Source organism: Diaphorina citri, unplaced genomic scaffold (genome assembly GCF_000475195.1).
Source record: "Diaphorina citri unplaced genomic scaffold, Diaci psyllid genome assembly version 1.1 scaffold466, whole genome shotgun sequence".
Lineage (NCBI taxonomy): Eukaryota > Metazoa > Arthropoda > Insecta > Hemiptera > Psyllidae > Diaphorina > Diaphorina citri.
In genome coordinates this window covers 43,202-56,455 of record NW_007377901.1, presented here as the reverse complement: position 1 = coordinate 56,455, position 13,254 = coordinate 43,202, and the positions used below count along the sequence as shown (strand labels likewise).

The 13,254-nt window shown below is 37.9% G+C and overlaps 2 protein-coding genes across 2 annotated transcripts in view; both read right to left on the bottom strand.

Annotated features, from left to right (window-relative positions):
- Nucleotides 1–502, bottom strand: part of LOC103509093 (carcinoembryonic antigen-related cell adhesion molecule 1) — a 93,608-nt gene extending 93,106 nt beyond the window's left edge. Inside the window, exon 1 of the mRNA XM_026823517.1 lies at nt 135–502. The gene's annotated coding sequence lies outside the window, so the exon portion shown is untranslated. The remainder of the gene's footprint in view (nt 1–134) is intronic.
- Nucleotides 503–11,854: 11,352 nt separating this feature from the next.
- The window catches only part of LOC103509089 (integrator complex subunit 5-like), a gene marked incomplete at its 5' end in the record, with an annotated part of 14,890 nt that continues 13,490 nt past the window's right edge, over nt 11,855–13,254 (bottom strand). Inside the window, 2 exons of the mRNA XM_008473677.1 lie at nt 11,855–12,097; nt 12,912–13,040. Coding sequence (XP_008471899.1) covers nt 11,855–12,097; nt 12,912–13,040 — 372 coding nt within the window. The remainder of the gene's footprint in view (nt 12,098–12,911; nt 13,041–13,254) is intronic.

The following is a 13,254-nucleotide window of genomic DNA, read 5'->3' as shown; positions in this document are numbered from 1 at the left end:
ATTTAAATTTGAGAGAAATGTTTTTTTTTTTCTTCTTTTTCTTCTAAATTTTGCACCTTGGGTGAAAAAAAAATCAATCCAATAAAATATTATCATAGGTAATTTTATTACCTACTAGAAAATAGTCTACGTACCTTTACAAAAAAAAAATGGAAAATATCCTTGAAATTTAAACACGAAAAAACACTACCTACTTTTGCACTAAAAAAACTTATTAAACATTTACCACGAAAAAAACACTTAATTAAAACACTTGACACGGAGATAATTACTTGGAAGCTAATATTATACAGGTATGGGTACCCACACTTATTGAAGTGTTTTATTACCAGACCAAAACACCTCTAGCAGACGAACACGTGGTTTTGAAAATGCGAAGACTACAAAAACCAACACGTAACCGACAGACGTTAAACCGAAAACACGAAATTAATTACTTGAATTTTACGCGTCTCAAGGAAGACGAAAAAAAGGTCTAAAAAATCGAGACAAAAGTTTGAATTTTTTTAAATATTTTTCAAGAAGAAAAAGAGAGAAAAGTTTCGAAAGAAAATAAATATCTACAGAGAGCAGGATAGATAGGATAAAGAGAAAAAAAGAGAGAGAAACGGCGAAAAACCGGCGGGTTAACGCGACCAAAGTTGAATCTCACGACTGAAGAGAAGTCTACAAGAGAGAAAATAACACTGAAAATTAAATTTCATTTTATTTCGGACGGAATAAAAAAAAAAACACACAGAAACTCAGACTGTCTATCTCACAGCGAGAGCGTTTCCAGTTGCCATGGCTTAACGCGACCAAAGTTGAATCTCACGACTGAAGAGAAGTCTACAAGAGAGAAAATAACACTGAAAATTAAATTTCATTTTATTTCGGAAGGAATAAAAAAAACACACACAGAAACTCAGACTGTCTATCTCACAGCGAGAGCGTTTCCAGTTGCCATGACAACGAGAGACAGAATTTTCACCCCCAACAACACAAATAATTGTTACCCTTTTCTTCTTCTCTTTGCTTTTTTTTCTAGATTTCGGCTTGGGATGTATAGATAAGCTTTTACTTTATATTGATCATCTGTGAACGCCGTTATAATGGCGACGAATAAAAAGTTCGGCTTTTTTTTGCCGGGGCCTAAACTTTTCCGCCTGTCTCAACGTTAATTTTATAACGGGGGTTTCGCACGGAATGAAACCAATGTAATAATAATAATAATAATAATAGTGCTTATTTATACTGCTCGCATAGGACTGAAAAGTCCCTTTACTCCAGCAGTAGGCTACTACTATTATTGTGGTCAAATTCTCAAATTATATGAGGATAAAATTCCATACCTCGGCTGGGATTGAACCCACGCCCTCCTGTTTAACAAGCGAGCGTCTTGACCACTACACCACCGAGGTAGGTTGAACATACTCATATTAGGTACCTATGTTTAAATTCTCATTAAATTAGTACCATTATTACACGTATTACCTTTCGAGAAATAGGTGAAGTAGATAGTTATATGTACCACCTACATTTTGGTGGAGATGCCAAAATTACCGCAAAAAAAATTTAGGGTCCTCCCCCCCCTCTTTAGCAGTGAAAAAAAAAAAAAAAAAAAAAAAATCTCGCCTTCTAATCACAGAACCCGGTTCGGTAAGGTCTCAGTACAGTAGGAACAGAACACCGCATAGCCGGATACTCATCGCCAAAAGTCGAAACGTTGTTCCTTTAGAGAAGTTACTTCCTTTTTCACCTTAAAACTTTCAAAAATGCGGGCAGCTGATTGAAGAATTGCAGACTGCTAATGTACAAATGGAGAAATAGAAGAATTTCGTCATCTGAACACACACACCTTTCACCCCCATCACTTCCCCGTGGTTCACCCTGGTAACGTATTATTGATCTAATGCGGCTAAAGTACTAACAACTATTGACGACTAGATAATCACCTACATCTGATCTCCTGGTCCATTATTATTATACATCTTAATTCATGTACTGATTTTATGATTTTATTATCCTCACTGTATTAGTGACTGATCTGTTGAACAAATAAAATGTCCATTACGAATATGAATAGCCCCACTGTGGCAGCCCCGACGGCAAGAAATATTGGTCCAATTTTGCGAATATGTCAAATCAATGTTGAAGGCATAAGTATTCCTAAATCAAAATATCTGGAAAAGTTTTTACGAGACAACAAAATCGATGTAGCTGCCATCCAAGAGACTCACTCAGAAAATGTGAGAGGAAAGAGATCAATAGGAAGAAAGAGGTTTGGAATGCTGAGAGATGTGCTGAATGGAAGAACTTTTGAACAAATGAAGGAGGACGCCCAAGATCGAGAAAAGTGGAGAACGTCGTGTTGAAACCTGTCCTAGGACAGATCTACATCTATATATATATACTTTTGTCACTTCTAACCTCATGCCTTGAGAACGATGGCGGGGTTGAATGAAAACTATTTGAAATCTCAGCGAAAAGACAAGGTATACAAGCCTTGGCTAAGACTCAAGGTAAAGGACTATAACAGTCTAGCCATCTTGCCTTTTAAGCGCAAGATAGAACTTATTGTATGGGTGTTTTAACCAGATTATAAATAAAAAATTAGAGAAGAGAAAAAAAAATATGCCCACAAATTGAATTTTTGAATGTTCACAATCTTCTTTATGTTCAAAAATGAATAAAAATGGTTTATGTTAAAAAAAAGGTCATAGGTTCGAATGCCGCCCGGCGCCCGGGGCGAACATTATCCTAAACAGATGAGGTTTGTTCTTGGAACGGCTGGCTTTCTCCTATCCTCTTCTCCTTCTCTCTTCGATTTCGGAACGATAAGACCTGTGTTTCTACTGTTCCCTCTCTTAAGCAGCAAAAAAAGACAAAAAAAGTAAATGATTAACCCCCCCAGACACACACCACTGGGTTAACCTCTACGTTCTACTGTAGAGTGAGGTTAACAAGTGTTAACTCACACAATGGGAAGAGGCACGCCCCGTCGCCCTTCACCTTCACCAAGGTGAAGCCTCTCGCCTCACCATCGATGCAGAGGGAAACCATAACACATACAGCGGGGTACAGGGGTAACCTCTGAAAATTTTCAGAATATTCTACTTTACTCTAGGTATTATCTTTGTACTGAATTTATTGATGTATAATAAAAAGTCATACGATAAATAAATAAATAACCTATCTGAACGCACATCACTTACCACCCCAGAACTAAAATGCAAACAAAACACATCTGGGATGAAAATAGATGCAATAGTGACTTCCAGCTCAGAGGTTTTCCCACCTCTTCCTGGGATTTTGAACAAACTAGTCTCTAGGATAACTAGGATTATAAACAAACTAGTTTCTGGGATTTTGAACAAATAAGTTTCTGGGATCAAACTAGTCTCTAGGATTTTGAACATGCTAGTCTCTAGGATTTTGAACAAACTAGTCTCTAGGATTATGAACAAACTAGTCTCTAGGATTATGAACAAACTAGTTTCTGGGATTATGAACAAACTAGTCTCTAGGATTATGAACGAACTAGTTTCTGGGATTTTGAACAAACTAGTCTCTAGGATTATGAACAAACTAGTCTCTAGGATTATGAACAAACTAGTTTCTAGGATTATGAACAAACCAGTAGTTCAGTAAACTATAGAACTCTCTCAGAAAAAGGTCCCGTACGCGGCAGCCATAGGTCAGATCAGGCCCAAAATTAAACAAGGGAATGTCCTTTATGTTTTGAACTTTTTTGTCAAATTTCATCAGAATCCAACAAACCGTTCCGTACCAAAAGTACAATCCGTTCGAGTTTCATTTCTCTGGGAAAAAATAGTGGATGTGCCAATTACCTCAAATCACGGTGGATGTTGGATCTGGAGGTTGGTGGTTCGAGTGTAGGTCGAGTCACAAATTTAGCGTACCTACTAATGGAGAATATTTTGTGACAAGCATTTAATGCTTTTGGTGGATGTGGCTTTTTTACTTTTTCTTTTCTACTTCTCCTTCTTATTTCCCTTTTTTTACTTTCTATTGTTCGTTTTTATTATTTTAGAGAGGGCTTCCTAAATACAAATCCCCGATCATAATTTGACCCCTTGTTACACAAGAGGGACATTTTAGCATTAGACCGAAGATAATATTATCATTGCATAGATCAAACAAAGAGAATAGGAGAGGGTCCATGGGAACTGAATAGAATCAAAAACATACATTTTGTTGACAGCCCAATCATATTGTGAAGATCAGTTTAACTTAAGCATGATAGTTTATGTTAAGCATAACATTGTCAACTGGAATGGAAGACATCAGGGGCGTAGATTAGCCATTCGCATTTCGGCGTATAGGTTTGTTTAGGTCGCAAATACCTATTTGTTTAGGTCGCAAATAATGGTTTCTTCAAATTGATCTCAAGAGCGCAAGGTAAACCAAGAACTTTGACAAATCAAGTATACTTGAAGGCATGTGATGTGTTCCAATCCACTCGACTCGAATACTTTTGTCAGTTGGGTTTCTGGGTCATATGTATTTGTAATTACTTCTTGAAGGTTACACGAGAAATTATTAAAATTGAATAAATTAGCCCATTTCGCCTTTCAAAATGGAATTGCTTACTAAGTTAGAGCGTCTACCTCTTGGGGAATCGAGCGTCTACCTCTTGGGGAATAGAGCGTCTACCTTGCAAGGTCGTAGGTCCGGTTTTAGAGCTGGGGGGGACTTCGTCCCAAACTAGTAAGGTTCGTTCTCCGAACAGCTGGCCTTTCTCCTATCCTGTCTTCCTTCTCTCTTCGATTTCGGAACGATAAGACCACCGTTACAGTCCTCATAGCGACCTGTGCCGGCATGGTAGGTACACATTGGAAGCTGGATTATTGAGATATATTTAGAAAATCCTACAGTACTGCAGTGAGCACCAAAGTTGTTATAAAATAACACAAAGAAACGGCATTTATTAAATTTATTTCCATTCATTTTTCTTACGTCACTGTATGACTTCTAAAAGGTTGCTGACATACATATTGCAGCAACGTGATAGTATAGAACACATTGCACTCATTGCAGAGACCTCAATCCGCAATTCCCAACCGACCTCATGATTTTAGTTCGCTCACATGGAAAAAAGTACAGTCCCCCGTCCGTCCGTCTGTCTGTTGGAAAATTAAGTTTTTTTTTTTGCCTCGTAATTATTTACACTTCAATTCCTCGCGAGTTAATTTTTAATGAGGTTTAGAAATGTGAGAATTCGTGGAAGCAGGGAAGCAACGCCTGGGACTTTGGGGCGAGAATGCAATCGGTCATACCCCATACCACTACTATCTGGTATGACCTACATCTACATACCACTATACGGTATTATCTACATTATACCTATGACCTACCACCATACGGTATTACCTACAATCGGCTACTTATACGGTAATACTTACATTATTCCTACATAGTGGTACACTCTCCTATAAGTGGTACATGGTTGGGTTGGATGGCAGAGATTGATAATCCCGCCTTTTATTAAATTTGTACTTTATATGTACCGTATTGTGTGAATTGTGAACAATAAAGAGGGCCTCTGAATGACGATAAGACCTCGGTTGCTACAGTTTCCCCTATCAAAATATCCTAAGAATTTCAAAGGAGCAACAATTACACAGGTTTAACCCCCAGGGGTGGGGGTTAAACCTAATTTTTCGGATTTTTTCGATTTATTCCTAAAATAACATACCATCATTTTCTATTATTTTCTCAAATTTCAAGTCTCTACCTTTTCGGGAAGTGCCTCATAATTTTGATGAGTGAGTCAGTCAGTATGAAAAGTAACCTTTCAACTCGCTCTAGCTTCCACACTATTTGATGTGGACCAACGAAACTTGCCATGCATTGTTACTATGTGGGACTCTATTAGTGTGAAAAGTTTCAAAGTGATGAGTGAGTGAGTGAGTCAGTCGTAAAATTAGCGATTTTCAAACCGTTTTTTCTACCCCTTCCGGTAAGGCTAGAACTTCGGAATTTCGCAGGTATAACAAAAAAAAAAAAAAAAATCTCGCCTTCTAATCACAGAACCCGGTTCGGTAAGATCTCAGTACAGTAGAAACAGAACACCGGATAGCCGGATACTCATCGCCAAAAGTCGAAACGTTGTTCCTTTAGAGAAGTTACTTCCTTTTTCACCTTGAAACTTTCAGAAATGCGGGCAGCTGATTGAAGAATTGCAGACTGCTAATGTACAAAATAGAGAAATAGAAGAATTTCGTCATCTGAACACACACACCTTTCACCCCCATCACTTACCTACCCAGAACTAAATTGAAAACAAAATATACCTATCTGAACGCACACCACTTACCACCCCAGAACTAAAATGCAAACAAACACACATCTGGGATGAAAATAGATGCAATGTGACTTCCAGCTCAGAGGTTTTCCCACCTCTTCCTGGGATTTTGAACAAACTAGTCTCTGGGATTATGAACAAACTAGTCTCTAGGATTATGAACAAACTAGTCTCTAGGATTATGAACAAACTAGTCTCTAGGATTATGAACAAACTAGTAATAGTTCAGTAAACTATAGAACTTTCTCAGAAAAAGTTCCCGTACAGGGCACCCAAAGGTCAGATCGGACCCAAAATAAATGAGGAAATTTCCTTTATCTATTGAACTTTTTTTGTCAAATTTCATCAGAATCCAACAAACCGTTTCGTACCAAAAGTACCTACAATCCGTTCGAGTTTCATTTTAGTTCTCTGAGGAAAAATAGTGGATGTGCCAATTATCTCAAAAAACCAACCTCAGTGGTGTAGTGGTTATCACGGTGGACTTTGGATCTGGAGGTTGTTGGTTCGAGTCTAGGTTGTGTCAAAAATTTGGCGTAGGTACGTAATGTATTAAGTGGAGAACGATATTTGTGAAAGCATTTATGCTTTTAATTGGTGTGGATGTGCCACATTTTTACTTTATTCTTTTTTACTTCTCCGTCTTATTCTCCTTTTTTCCGTTTGTATTATTTAGAGAGTATTATTCCGTTTGTATTATTCCTAAATTCAAATCTCCGAAGATAATTTGACCCGTTGGTACAAAAGAGGGACAGTTTAGCATTAGACCGAAGATAATATCATTGCATAGATCAAATAAAGAGAAACAGGAGAGGGTCCATGGGAACTGAATAGAATCATAAACATACATTTTGTTGACAGCCCAATCATATTGTGAAGATCAGTTTAACTTAAGCATGATAGTTTAAGTTAAACATAACATTGTCAACTGGAATGGAAGACATCAGGGGCGTAGATTAGCCTTATTGTATGGGTGTTTTAACCAAATTATAAATAAAAAATTAGAGAAGAGGACCTGAAGCTCGAGGGAGGGGCCCTAAGTACGGCCCTGAGCTTTCCCACCCAACCCGATAGTGTTACACGGACACCGCTGACGACCCCTCTCCAAAATTTCTTCTGTACGAGTACACACCTATTAATATTTCTTTCCTTATTAAAACCCTTTTTCCTAGTCCTTTTAACACAAAGGCTGATAAAAGCGACCCCCCGCCTTAGCACTATAATAGTGCAAAGTAGATATCCCCCCACCACTCCGTGTTAAATATGTTATGTTTGATGTACCATGTTGTAAGTGGTGATAACACATGGGTTAGTTGTTTTTATAAACTGACAAGAAGTTCTGGGTGGTGAGGAGAGGAGGAAAAAACCTAATTGTTTTGAGAGCGAACGAATAAAGTTCGCCCTGGGCGGAAATCGAACCCACGATCTAGGGCGCACTAAATAAACTAAACTAAACAGGCGAGCTGAATAAAATGAGTAGATAGGAAGAACAACAATAGGTAATACTATTAACATAAATAATAATGGTCAGTTTATTTACAATCTAAATACATACATATCAATAATTTGTTCGACTTACAAAATATTTTACAATACCTATCAGTTTAATAAATACCTACAAATAAAAATACAACACCTACGTTACGTAGGTAGGAAGGTAGGTATCATGGCTTGGGTGTAAGAGCAAACAGTCTAAAAATCGGGTTATGCTTACCCTGTACCATGTTGTAAGTGGTGATAACACATGGGTTAGTTGTTTTTATAAACTGACAAGAAGTTCTGGGTGGTGAGGAGAGGAGGAAAAACCTAATTGTTTTGAGAGCGAACGAATAAAGTTCGCCCTGAGTGGGAATCGAACCCACGATCTAGGGCTTACGAAACAGTAAACAGGCGAGCTGAATAAAATGAGTAGATAGGAAGAACAACAATAGGTAATAATATTAACATAGATAATAATGGTCGGTTTATTTACAATCTAAATACATAATTATGTACATATCAACAATTTGTTCGACTTACAAAATATTTTACAATACCTATCACTTTAATAAATACCTACAAATAAAAATACAATACCTACGTTACGTAGGTAGGAAGTAGGAAGGTAGGTATCATGGCTTGGGTGTAAGAGCAAACAGTCCTAAATGTCGGGTTATGCTTATCCCACCGTCTGAACCCACCCCAAAGGTACATCTGAACCCACCCTACACAGCATGGAGAGAGAGAGAGAAATAGCATTATAAGGATTTGCATAATCTCATCACATAGAAAATATTCTAATACTCTTTATATTGCCAGAACCAATAAATCTCATCTACCTTCTCTCTCTCTCTCCCGTACAAAGTGTCCATTGCAGACATCTCACTCTACTAATATACAGGGGGATACAAAAGTTTGCATATCATTACACCCAGGAGTTGTATGGATCATTTAAAGAGGGGGAGGGACAACTATTTTCTATTTAACACCTTCAGCGCCGTAAACCCACGTAGAAGCTTTTTTCGATATTAAATTAGTGCCAAAACCTTATTGGGAGTTTTGAAACACAGTTCCTGTACTGCAAACCCCCATTTCATATTGAACTAATGCCTAAGCAGCCGCCTTGTGGCCTTTTAAGTCTACCACCTATTAATTTACATTTACCTTTTTTTTTCTAGATAAGCAAGGTCTTTTTACTGAATGGTTAGTTGTATGTGTTATTTTTTAACCCATCAAATATACGAGACCTTGTTTAGACTGCTGGGGTAAAGGGACTTTTCAGTCCTATTCGGGCAGGATAAACAAGGTATATTCTATTCTATTCTATCTCCTATTCTATTCTATCTCCTATTCTATTCTATCTCCTATTCTCTATTGCTATTCATTCCAATTAATGTTGGATGAGTGAAATCTCAGAGCGAGCGGTCACTAGGACACATTTTTGGAATTTATTTTCTAATACACCCCTAAAATAGTCCATTGAGAACGTCTAGTGAAATTATATGCACATTTTTTTCCAAACACCCTGTATATTGTTCCGCCAAGTTAGGAGGAGGGCCAGCTATCTTATTTGATATAAGGGGGTGAGAATCATTTCATGTAAGAGGCTTGAAGTTCTTTTTTTAATATATCTCTAAATATGCAGAAAATGATCATGGCGATGTCCGTGTGAAAGTAAAGAAACTGTCCATTTCCATTTCAAACCCATCCTTCATATCCAGTTCTCCATATTATAAGCACAATTTATTAATTTTTGGAAAAAGAAAGAAAAAAAAAACTTTTTTTAAGAGGTTTGATAGAGGGAACTGTAACTGCTAAGGTCTTATCGTCCCGAAAGTGAAGAGAGAAGGAAGACAGGATAGGAGAAATCCAGCCGTTCCGAGAACGAACCTTATCTGTTTAAGATAAAATTTACCCGCTGCGGGAATTGAACCCGCGACCTAGCGCTTACAAGGCTACCCTCCAAGGCAACAAGGCTGGTCTTGAAATTGGACACTTTTCCACATTTACAAGCTGTTTCCCAACGAAGATATTATCGACTGATTGGGGGACTCAAACCTGGTACTGTGAAATACGACCCCACGGTTTATAAAAATCTCCTTGTGAAATGCACCCACCAACAAAGGTAAATTATTGGTAATCAAGTTATCAAATATGGAGGACTATCATATCATTACGAAGTCAATCAAAATCCATCAAAATCCAAAGGTCAATAATATTATTGTATATAAAAATAAAATAAAAAAAAAATTAAAAAAAAAAATGCCGCGACAAAACATTTCCTGCACGCGACTTATGGTTTTCTATCTTTTTCTCTCTTTCTTCTTCCTCTTTGTTATCCTCCTCCCTAGCTCTCTCTCTCTCTCTCTCTCTCTCACACACACACACACACACACACACACACTTTTTTTTCTTCATTTTCTCGTTCTTCTTCTTCCTCTCTCCCTTTTCTTCTTCTTGGAATTACCACTCTTTCCCCACTCCTCATTTTTCCTTGACATTTTCCAGTGATTTTTTTCTTTCCAAAATACACAAAGGCCATCCCGATACAAAAAGGCCAACAAAGAATTTCCCCATTCTTTGCCAATAAAGTAAATATATTTTATTCCGAGAAAAGGAAAAAAAAAAGATCGAAAATATTTCGCCCTTTCCCCTCCCTCTTTCTCTCTATCCCTAAAAGTTCCGAAATTTCCCCTTATTTATCCTCTCCTCCCCCTACTCTTACTCCTCCTCCTCCTCCTCCTCCTCTCTCTCTCTCTCTCTCTCTCTCTAAACTTCTATGTGCCTTTTCCCTTTTTAGTCCGTCCTTCCTTTATTATTCCGATAGTAATAAAAAAAGGTATAAGGGACGGACTATTGTATTCGCTTCGGTGTCGTCTGTCTGTCTGTCACTCTGTCCCCATAGAAGGACTTATCCAAACCTGGTCGACCTATATATCAAATTAGAGGTCTTTTTATCAGGAACACGAAAGTGGTGGTGCAAATTTTGTCCAGAAAACCATAAAGCCAAAAAAAAAAAAACAAAAAAATAGTTTTGGTGGTTTTTTTTACATTCTCACACAAATGAGCTCTGATCTTGAAATTTGTCGCGACGACCTATGAACTCAAAGCGAGAAAGTTTTAGATAACACTTCAGTCGATCATTTAAGACCGGTTTTAGCGTCATCTATGTTAAGCTACGCCGAGCAAGGCCAATAAATGGATGAGTGACCTAAAGGAATAAAGGGAGAACGGGCTCTAGTCTTGATTTTAAATCATTACATGAAAGTAAAATCAAAAATAATAATAATAATGATAAACTGAATATTAAAGAAATTATGTAGGTACCTACATAATTTCTGATCGAATAAACAACGGGCTAAATAATTCCCGGAGGGACGGGCCCAGCTTGTTTTTGACCTTTTATTCTCCCCCTATACCCCCCTTCTTTATCCATCTTTCTCTCTCATCTGTCACCCCACTCTCTCTCTCTCTCTCTCTCCACTTATCTTTCGACATTTCTGTATGGGAAGTATTTTCTCATCTTCTAATGATTTCCTGTCAGAAATACAAGAAAGATGGATAGAGAGGGAGGGAGAGTGACAGATGAAAGAGAGAGAGAGAGAAAGAGAGAGATGAGAGAAAGATTGATAGGGAGGGTGAGGGAGAGAGAGAGAGGGACAGAGGGAGATGTTTTAATATCATAATAATAAGCACACAACATCATGTGTCAATTCTCAGGCGTTTTTCTTTATTTCCAGTGTCGAAGTTGAAAGAAAAAGTTTGGGGTGAAATACATAAAAGCTATGAAGTTAGTTCGCTTGGAAGGTAGCGCGTCTACCTTGTAAGCGTTAGGCCGCGGGTTCGATTCCCACCCGGGCCGAACTTTATCCTTAACAGGTAATGTTTGCTCTCGGAACGGTTGGCTTTCTCTTAGTCTGTCTTCGTTCTGTTCTCGATTTTGAGGCGATAAGACTTCCACTGTTACAGTTTCCTCTATCAAACCTGTTCAGAACAAAGGCGTGTGAAATCCCTTCAGACAGCGTGAGGCGTGCGAGCGTGAATATTTCACGTCACGCCCGCCTGTTCCTACATAGCATCCACACTCTGATGTGAGAACAGAAGTCTATACAGGGGTCCGAACTGGGCCATGTTCCTCCTCAATATGAATCGCATGGTGTCCGTATATTGCGGCGGGGGGCGGGATTGGGCAGGGTCTCGCCAGGATATTGGGTTAGAGGTGTCGGTAGATATGTTAGTAGTGAAGAGAGCGGGCGAAGGGACATGGTCACGCATGTAGGACCACACGCAGTCACGCAGAAGCATGACAACCTGGGAAAAGAGATGTAGGTTTCATTAATAACGAGTAATAAAGTCAACATCTATCTTGGTCTGAAGATGATGTCCTGAGTGACGTCGAAAGCTCATCAATTTTAAAAACTTTTAATCGTAATTGTCTTCATAAAAATATTATATTCTCATTTTTATCTGAATTAATAACTAGTAACTTTTTTTTTTTTTTTATAAAAAAATTATTTTTTCATTTTTTTTTAAATTAAAAACTATAAATTTTTTTTTTTTTTTTTTTTTTTTTTTAGCTGGTTGAAATCAAAGTGATAAGACAGGATATTATGCCTGACCATGACCTTATCAGTTCGTTACTATGGAGTTGTATGGACCTTCACAAAGTTACCGAGTGTTTAATCAAGTATTAGCATTTCGTATTCAGGTGATTATCAAGCCTAGACTGGCCTAGCCCTATGTCTATGTATAAACATAATCACAGGGGCTTTTATACCCCGGTCGTGAATCTTCTGCTTTTCAAAACATATACATTTTACATTTTTTTAACCAGACTGTTACAATTGATTTTCCAGTGTATTCTAATGAATATGTCACTTGTTGGGATTCGATCCGTAATCACCCCGATTACGAATTCAATTCCTTGGTCAACTGTACTAAATCACCAATGCAGACCAGAAAATCTTCAAATTATTTACAACTCTGGTTGCTATCTTCAGACACTTTCTCAACAGACTGAATTCCGCTCATAACAATATAATTTAAGGAAGTGTTGTCACAGGACATTGGTCTCTGTATGTAGGTACTAATGGTTTCATATCAACATGATCTATTATCTACTTACATGTTGAGGTGTTACATGAGGAATAAGAAGATAGAGAGCAGACAGGGGCGGAGGTAACAGTTGACCCAGGGACATAATCTCTAACAGACGCACTGTGCATTGTACCAGGGGCGGTTCCGAGCCGGGTGCCTGAAATACGAAAATTAATTCATAGGTTATTCAGTCTTCCTGGGGGACGTTAAACAGGGAGAATACCGGCCTGAAATTTCCCTTGCTAAAGAAATAGCAAAGGTTGAGTGCAAAGGGAAAGGAATTTTAATTGTGTTAAGCATAAAAGCTTGTCACAAATGTCGTTCCCCGCTTAATATACTACGCTAAATTTCATGACATGACTTGGACTCGA